Source organism: Protomyctophum parallelum, assembly GCF_964188405.1.
Source record: "Protomyctophum parallelum genome assembly, chromosome: 21".
Taxonomy (NCBI): domain Eukaryota; kingdom Metazoa; phylum Chordata; class Actinopteri; order Myctophiformes; family Myctophidae; genus Protomyctophum; species Protomyctophum parallelum.
This window is the reverse complement of record NC_139713.1, coordinates 16045493-16054994: the sequence shown is the minus strand read 5'-3', so window position 1 is coordinate 16054994 and position 9502 is coordinate 16045493. Positions and strand designations below refer to the sequence as shown.

The 9502-nt window shown below is 44.8% G+C and overlaps 1 protein-coding gene across 3 annotated transcripts in view; it reads left to right on the top strand.

Annotated features, from left to right (window-relative positions):
* The window catches only part of vav2 (vav 2 guanine nucleotide exchange factor), a 279748-nt gene that overhangs the window by 186011 nt on the left and 84235 nt on the right, over positions 1-9502 (top strand). For all 3 annotated transcript variants that reach the window (XM_083793516.1, XM_083793515.1, XM_083793514.1), the window contains exon 3: positions 4208-4266. In XM_083793516.1, coding sequence (XP_083649642.1) covers positions 4208-4266 — 59 coding nt within the window. The remainder of the gene's footprint in view (positions 1-4207; positions 4267-9502) is intronic.

Below are 9502 nucleotides of genomic sequence, written 5' to 3'. Positions count from 1 at the left end.
TCTTTGCATCGAATGACTCAATCTTGCATTGATGTTGTATATTTTATTTTATTTCATTTTTCTTTCCAATGAAACTCTGGGTTTGCGAGTATATGCTTTTGTGGTGGGTTTGTGATGGGGGAAGAGCCTCTGTGTATGTCGTTATTGTTATGTTGCTGTATTGTTATGTTGTATGTTGTGCAACTCAAGGGAGTATCCTCTAGTGAGACTTCAAATAAATAAATGGATGGATGGATGGATGGAAGGCAATGATGTTGTTCCTGGCACAGGAGATGTGTCTCCACTGACTGGGGGAGGGTATACGCGGTACGGTGGCCTGTCTGGCTCAATCCCAGTACAACAACCGTTGCGTTGTCTCGTCCAGCAACCCATGGCTGCGGACCACAACTTAACCCATTCTGACCCGAGATCAGATTCTAAAAAATGTCTTCTACATCCTGACAGTTTTCTGAAAAAGCCATGTTTCTGTGTCAGTCGTTCTTTGATTTTTCTAAAATAGCAGACCTACAAGCTCATAGCGCGCCACTCGGTGGCGCGCTATGAGCTTGTAGATCTGCTATTTTTCAATAGCTATAAAGCATAACATAATGCTAACACCAAAAGGGGTTCCTGCCCCGAGAATGGGTTAATAGTGTGGAAGAAAACAAAAACCTTGTGTGTATTTCTCCGCAAAAAAGTTTGTTGACGCCAATCATCGAGCTATACTGTATAGCTCCAGGCCTGGGCAGTACGTGGCTCAGCGGTCCAGGCACCATGGCTGGGGTAATCCAGTCTGGCAGTGTGCCGCGGGTTCGACTCCCGATCTCGACGGCCTTTACTTGCATGTCTCCCCCCCCCCCCCCCCCCCCCATCTCTCTCTCCCCATTCCCTGTCCGCCTATAGCGTCTGTCCCTCCATAAAATAAAACGTCTATATAAAATAAAGGCCAAAGCCACAAAATAAATGAATAAACGGTAGCTCCAAACATGCAGAATGGCGACAGGTTTAGTTTAGTTTAGTTTAGTTTATTCGCACAATAAAAACAGTACAAAAAAAAGGTAACATCAATAAAAAGAGAAGTGTGTGCAGGTGAGAAAAGAAACCCAGGGAGGGCTTATATGTGGTTCTCACCAAAGATAATATACAAATAGTAATATACAAATTATTATATATATATTATATATATAGACAAAGTAATCAAACATAGTTATGGAAAATAACAAAAGCAACAAAAAATACATTATTGTGTGTGTGTGTGTGTGTGTGTGTGTGTGTGTGTGTGTGTGTGTGTGTGTGTGTGTGTGTGTGTGTGTGTGTGTGTGTGTGTGTGTGTGTGTGTGTGTGTGTGTGTGTGTGTGTGTGTGTGTGTGTGTGTGTGTGTGTGTGTGAGTCCGAGTATGTCTGAGTATGCACAATAAGGCTACATTACATTAGAATCAATTAGAGAGGGTTGCTTCAAGAGGCTGGCCCTCAATCTATGTTTAAAGAGTTTACAGAGTGAAGATGAGGAGTTGGCAATAAGTATGTGTGAATTCCAGAGTAAGGAACCTCTGACTTATAATGGAGAACTGGCTAACGGGTCATATGGCTGAACTACTGATCTCCTGCCTGGCGTGTCTGGGGGCAGTGTGCCATGTGGCCATGCGGGCGCTGTGCCATGTCAGGGCTGTCCCTGGCTGCCCCATGCATGCCCCTGTTTGGGCACTGTGCCACCCTGCTGGGCACTGTGCCATGCACCGTAGTGTAGCTGGCGCCTGGCGCGCACGATGGGCTTTATTATAGGCCTTTGTGATTTATTAAGCACGCTTATCAGTCAGGGCCCCACACACACACACACACACACAGCTATACTGTATAAGCACATGAAGACACTTTCTGATGTCTCTCTCACACCCACACGCAATATGTTCTACCCAATTGTTCTGTGTGTGTGTGTGTGTGTGTGTCTCTCTCTCTCTCTCTCTCTCTCTCTCTCTCTCTCTCTCTCTCTCTCTCTCTCTCTCAGCTCTCCCCCTCCCCCCTCTTCAATTAACCCATTTAGGCCTGACCTCGAAATAAAATTTAAAAGAAATCTTCTAAATCCTCCAGTCTTCTGAAATAAATATTTTCACGATACGAGCTTGTAGGTCTGCTATTTTTCAATAGCTAAAATTATAACACAATGTTCAAAACACAAAAAGGGGTCCTTCCCGCCCCCAAAATGGGTTAATCCGTTTGCAACTTCCAAAAATGGAACCAAAATGGACCCTCCTCGACGTGTCAAACGAGCACCGAGGATTCTGCCTGTGTGTGTGTGTGTGTGTGTGTGTGTGTGTTAAGGAGATGTGTAATGGCAGAGTGGGCTCCATATTGGAACCGCCGTGGCGTGACTGGCCATTACATGGGTCTTTAGCCCCCGCGGAGGGGAGGAATAACACCTCATCATCCCCCTGTACGTTCACCGGGGGGAGCCTCATGGGCACTCTCGTAAAAGTGGTTAGTCGCAATTTAGGACGTGTATACATATTCATGTTTAAGGGGCCATTCATAACAATGCTGTATAATCGCTGCTGCACTCACCACAGCTGTGTGTTTGTGTGTGCCCGTGCGTGCGTGTGTGTGTGTGTGTGTGTGTGTGGGGGTGGGGGGGGGTGGCCAAGTATAGCAGAACTTGAGAAATGGATATTGTGTATTAGAGGGCCATTTTCCTGGTCCTCGCAAAGAGAAATATTGTAGTTTAGAAACGTTTAAAGACATGGTAAAAATGGCATTTATAAAATTACCATCCTACATTTTACTACAAATGCATGCGTGCGTGCGTGCGTGTGTTTGAGAGTGCCATCATGTGGGCACCAACGTGGTGCCCTGCACTTCACATTATAGCCATTAGCTCGAATGGAATGCTAAACGACGCTGGCACTTGCCTCATTGAGATGTAGCATTGTGTCTGGAGCAGAGAGAGAGAGATAGAGAGAGAGAGAGAGAGAGAGAGAGAGAGGGGCACACCTGCCGTGGAGGAGAGGGCGAGATAACAATTTTCACCTCTTTGACGAGGAGGAGGAGGAGGAGGAGGAGGAGGGGTTGGGACATCTGGCTCTGGCTATACGGTGTTGAAGCACAAGCACGCCCAGGAGTGAGCAATGAGGCAGAGAAGGAGAGGTGGCTTTTGTGCACGCACGTTCTGTGTGTGTGTGTGTGTGTGTGTGTGTGTGCGCGTGTGCACGTGTGTGTGCCAATACACCTGTTTTCAACCGCAGAGGTCTCACCTTCAGATGTGTGTTACACGCGTAACTTTTGCACCGTTGTGTGACATAGTGTAAATCAAGCTTTAGAGACGAGAGAGTAGGATGGATATTGACTTGAAAAGACCAAGGGGGCGTGTGTGTGTGTGTGTGTGTGTGTGTGTGTGTGTGTGTGTGTGTCAGTCAGTGATCAGTCCAAAGTGGCGCCTGCAGTCTGTCCGTGGCGGAGCGGCACATTAACATTGTGGCCTCGCATTATGTTCACACACAGCCATGCGTGCGGTGGTGCGTGCACATCGGCGCGGTTGCCATAGGAACGTGCACTCTATCCTCCGTAATCATCCTTAAGGGATGATAAAGAAAACGACTATAGGCTCTGAAATGGGGGTCATCTGTGAATCAACATAAGGTTCATTTACAGATGGCCCCCCTCGCTGCGCTGAAGGCACTCTGTTTGTTTTTGGTTTGTCCTTGTTTTGTTGTTGTCGCCAGCAGGCCCAATAAGGCATGGGGAGAGAGTATGTTTTGCACTCCGTCCGTCCGTGTGTGTGTGTGTGTGTGTGTGTGTGTGTGTGTGTGTGTACCTCTGCCCCAAATTCTCCAGAACGGCCTGTTAGAGCGCCACCAGGTGGCCGATTTTAGAAAAACAAATTGTTTGATGTTACTCCTCCTACATATTGTTTCCAAAAATCCCGTAAATCGTTACACACTATCTCTATAGTCATGTGTTCAAGACGGATTCCACCCCTTTCACATTGGCCTGTTATAGCGCCACCAACAGGTGGATTTTTGCAAAACACATTTTTTTGGAACAAAATGCCTCAAATCATCCAATTGCCATCCAAGGCGTGAGAAGAAATGTCACCCGTTTCACATTGGCCTATTATAGCGCCACCAGGAGGCCACAACCTGACCTGGTGGAGACGTGTGCCCTCCGAGAGGCACTTTTTCTAGTTGTTTGTTGTCGTTGTTGTTGACTGTTTATTTTTTCTCTTTTTTCTCTCCAGGTGATCTCAGCTCTGTCTAGGATCTCCCACCATAGCATTGCACAGATCAAAGGCATCAGGTATGTTGCTTTCTTTCTCACTATTTCCTCACTTGAGGGTTTGACATACAGCGTATGTTCATTGCGTGGCGGTGTGGTGTTGCGCGTCGAAGGTAGCCGATTTACGAGATGGGTTACCGTACGGTATAAGGGTCTTACAGCATGTTCACGTGCACGCTTGTTCACAGAGGAGTGTGAACGTCATGTGAACGCTTTCAATAACGGGGAGATGATATTTCCATTTTTGTATGCCTTTATTGATAGTCCACAGTGAAGAGAGACGGGAAACAGAGACATGTAGCGAAGGTCCGTCGGACTCGAGAGTCCAACACAGAACTAGAAGTTGCTGTCATGCATCAGAGCTATAAAATGGTGTAAGAAAATACATATTTAGCCCCATGTTCGAATGCCCCCCCCCCCCCTGTCAAAAATTGCAAAAAAAATCGCTAAAACAAAAGAAAGCAGCAAATGAAACAAAATGTACTCTCATATTTTACTTTCGCTAGAATAACGACCTAAAACAAACTAAATTTGTCCTTTAACCGTAAAGGAGAATTCCATACTAGAAGGCTTTCTTACCTTTATTTGTAGTTGTTACGTCCCAACCAGTGGCGGTTAGAGTGTCCACCCCCCCCTTGCTGGTACCACCATGGGACAGCTTCGGGATTCTGGAAAGTTGATTAAATAGTCTCTTAATGTTTCAATTCAAGTGGTAAAGTTCACGTGGGCATGTCCGTCCATCTTTCTGATTAGGCTGCTGTTGTTGTCTTGGTATTCCTTTCATGCGACTTCACTCACCTCCACTAAGTAAGACTACGTAAGTGCATGTGGATGGAGCTGTTGTGTTTACTCCATCTATCTTGCCTTCTCTTTTGAAAGTGCCTGTGGTAATCTTAGGTCTTGTTTTGACTGTTCAAAGAATCAAAACTCACGCATTGTGAGCTTGTAGATCGGCTCTGTTCAAATGGCCGAAATTAAGTGGTTAATGTGTGTTTTCTAATCCAAATTAAAATCTCCAAAGTAACTGAAGTTTTCAAATAATGTAGTGGAGTAAAAGTACAAATTTTGGCTCCGAGATGTAGTGGAGTAGAAGTAAAAGTACTGGAAATTGAAAATACTCAAGTAAAGTACAAATACCTTAAAATTGTACTTAAGTACAGTACTTAAGTAAAAGTACTTAATTACTTTCCACCACTGCCACTCCGACTAATGACATGGCACCACATCACACTTGGTGGGTGGGACCTTCTGTAACGGTTACGGTCGCCCCTTTTTAACAAACATAATTCATGTTGGTGAATTATATAAAAGGTATTAACATATCAATTTATCATTGTTAAGTTCACTCTGTATATCCACGGGCATAATAGCATGATAATGCCATTACAAAACATGGGCTACATGGAAGAAATGTGTTTAATAAAACGACATTAACTGCTAGAAGGTGCTAAATTAACTTAATTAAGCAGTCTATACCAGGGGTGGGCAACTGGCGGCCCGGGGGCCACATGCGGCCCCCAGCTTCACTTAATGCGGCCCGCAGGTTAATATCAGAAGACTGATATAGTATTGAGTTCAGCTGTTGCAATTCCAAACATGCAAACATGACCTGCTTTAATTATACTTAATGGCTAGTATTAAATGACTAGTACTTAACGATTAGTATTATTGTATTGTCTTTTTGTGTACAATTTGTATTTAGTTCATAAAGTTATCATAACTAACTAAATCCATTTGAAAATCAATAAAAAGGTGACTTTTCAGGATTGTAATTTAAAAAAAGGAAAACATTATTCAGTATTTCAATTCAAATATATATATATAAACTTTATTACAGGCTCGTGGCCCACAAGGTAAGACAGTACAGTAGGGATCACAAATACGAGAATACAAATAAAACTAGAAAAAGTGCCCTTCTGGGCACAGGTCTCCACCAGGATAGGAATGTAGGACATTGCAGCTTGCCTTCATCTGGTGGTTGGATAAAAGGGCAACAAAAGTAAATTAGAGGTAAAAACATTTTTCGGCCAGTTATAGCGCCACCTTGAGGCTGAATTGAAATTGTTCATGTGGCATTTCTTCATCGGCCTAGTGGGAATGTGCGTGCACAATTTCATGAAAATCACGCGATGTGTTCATGATTTGCAGCATTTTGTTTGAAACTGAGCACTCCTGTGAACTTTGGAAGCCAATCTTAACCAATCAGGATGGAGTCTGAGAAATCTGAAAGACCCGTTTTGTTGAATGGCTCTAGAGAGACTGTGTACCAATTTGCGCGATGTTTGGACAAAATCTGTAGGTGTACTGTGCAAAAACTTGTTTTGCACAAAGCGGCCTCCTGGTGGCGCTATAACAGGCCGTTCTGGAAAGTTTGGGGCAGAGGTTCATCGTTGGCATCCAGGGAGTGTGTGTGCAAAATTTGGCATCGACCGGGTTAACGGTCACAAAGCGGCCTCCTGGTGGCGCTATAACAGGCCGTTCTGGAAATTTGGGGGCAGAGGTGCATCGTTGGCATCCAGGGAGTGTGTGTGCAAAATTTGGCATCGACCGGGTTAACGGTGGCCGAGATTAGCTGCTCACGGACACACACACACACACACACACACACACACGGACGGACGGACGGACGGAGTGCAAAACATACTCTCCCCCCATGCCTTCGGCCTGGTGGAGACAATAAAAATACAGTACATTTACCCAGCCCCACAGGTTACCACTCTAGGCGAGGCACTTATAGCAACTTAGCAAGAATAGATGATCTACAAGCTTGTAGATTGGCTATTTTTGCTACGACAGCAATATGCAATGCGGCCCTCTGGCGTGAGTGTGGAAATATAGTGTCTCTCTCCATCGTCAAAGTTGCCCACCCCTGTTCTATACAATCAAATAAATCTGTATCTGTATAATCTGTAAATCTTGCGGGGGGGGGGGGGGGGGGAGTCGTTTGGTATTGGGACCGGCTTCAAACACATTATACCTCAATGTCTCCCCCTGCTCCGCTCCCTCCACTGGCTCCCGGTCGCTGCCCGCACAGAATACAAAACTCTGATGCTGGCATTCAAAGCAACCAAAGGTATGGCTCCCCCATATCTTGCAAGTATGATTGAACCCTACAAACCCTCCCGCGCACTCAGATCAGCCAACGCAGGGAAACTGGAAGTCCCCTCACTAAAAACGCCGGGACAACGCTCCACACGTCCCAAACACTTCTCCCTTCTGGCTCCAAAACTGTGGAATGCACTTACCATTGCAGTCAGAACTGCAGCATCACTCCCAATCTTCCGCCGTAGCCTGAAAACCCACCTTTTCAGACTCCATCATGGCCCATAGCACTTACCCTAACCCCTTAGATAGCATTTCTGTTGGCTTAGATAGCATTTGACACAGACTTATAGCATGTTATGTAGACAGCACTATAATTGTATTGTATATAGTCATAGCATAGTAGTAAATATGTATAGTGTATAGTTTCATTATATAGATATTCCACTGTTACTTTCCTAGCTTACGCATGTTTCATGATAAATGATTTTATGTGATGTATTCCCATGCTTTTGTTCTTGCTTAAATGTAAGTCGCTCTGGATTAAGAGCGTCTGCTAAATGCCTAAATTGTACCTCAAGTAAAAGTGTTTGATACAAGAGTAAAACACGCTCAAAGGTCTGTCTGCATCCATCAGTCTTCGACTCTTCCTCTGTAATCATTTGTGTAGTACAGGCATGACCGCTAATGTCTGCGTCAGAACAGTGCATTGTCTGCCACATGCCATATTCCTCTGATAAATGGCAAAAGCTGAGAAAATCCTTCAAACCGCTTTATCGGGGCATGGCTGGGATTTTCTTTTTTTGGTGTGATATCCCCTTAATTTGCTCAATCGGCTTGGACTCGGAGCACAGTGGCTCGCTCGCTCCGTGTAAAAAAGAAAAGAAAAGAAAAGCCGTTTTACCCAGTGGAGTAATGAGTTGATGGAGCACACCCATTAGGCCGCATGCTAAGAGAGGGTGAGATGAGAGAGTGAAAAATAATGAGTAATAGAGAGAGAGAGAGATGGAGAGAGGGACACCGTCCTAATAAACACAACCTGCTGAAGGGCGATTCATTCACTGCTTGTAGTGTCCACACTGACCACTGTGCTAATCACTGTGCATTCCAGGGTTATTCATCAATTGGATCCCTGTTTCTGTGTTAATATTAATCACTTTTACATAACTATAATCATGTCCAGTTGCTCTCTACCTTGCCTGTGTAATCCTCTAGCACTCATTAAGAGGGAATTACTTCCTTGGAAAGGGGGAGATATTGGTGTCATAAAGCTGGAAGGGCCGCTACATTTGCCGGGTTATTGTTTGATTGATTGAATACTTGTTTTGGAGACAATACAGCCAGTACTTACTTACTTACGTCTTATCGCCCAACTTTTGATTGAACAGCAGATAGCACTTTATTCTTGCCTCTTTGCACATTATTGCCCACTAATGCACTTTTGCTGACTTTGCCACTATTGAATTTCATGAATTCTCTGTCTCTAGTGCCCCTGTTCTTAGATCTTAGTCTTGTTTTGAATGTTGTTTGTTGTGGATTTTTTACTATTATCTGGCTGCAAACCAATTTCCCGCAAGGGACAATAAAGCTAACCTTGAACCTTGGGTATAGGCCACGAACTAGAGCTCTCCGGGCATCCCGGTCCTGGGCCATGTTCTCCTGCCATCCTGCTTCTGCATCCAGGTGTTTCTTGGTCTGCCCCTCTTCCTTCTCCGCTGTGGGTTCCAGAACAGGGCATATCTTGTGATAACAGATGCAGGCTTGTGAAGGGTGTGGCCAATCCATCGCCAGCTTACGCTTATGTCCTCATGGGGGCGGCGCCCCCCATGAGGATTATGAAAACTATTCGTCCCTGGGTCAGAATCAGATGCTGAGAAAAAAAAAACCCTCCATAAGACACAGAGTCATTTCACTAGTTACACCCAGAGAACAGCACTCATCGTATGGGCAAGCTGATCCCCCGTGAGTCCGCTGGCTGGAACAGCCTGGTTGCGATGGACTCGCCCCCAAGCCAGTACAAGCTCTGTTTCCGTATCGATACGAAGAAAATGGCCGGCGCATTATTTACAAAAAATCTCGAGTGTATAGCAGACATGTCATTGGTCATGGTAATCAAAAAAGTAATTTATTTATTTTATTATGAAGACGCTAAAATAGTGCAATCCCAAGGGGCTTTTAACATGGGATCTAATGGGATGACGTAGGGGAGATACTA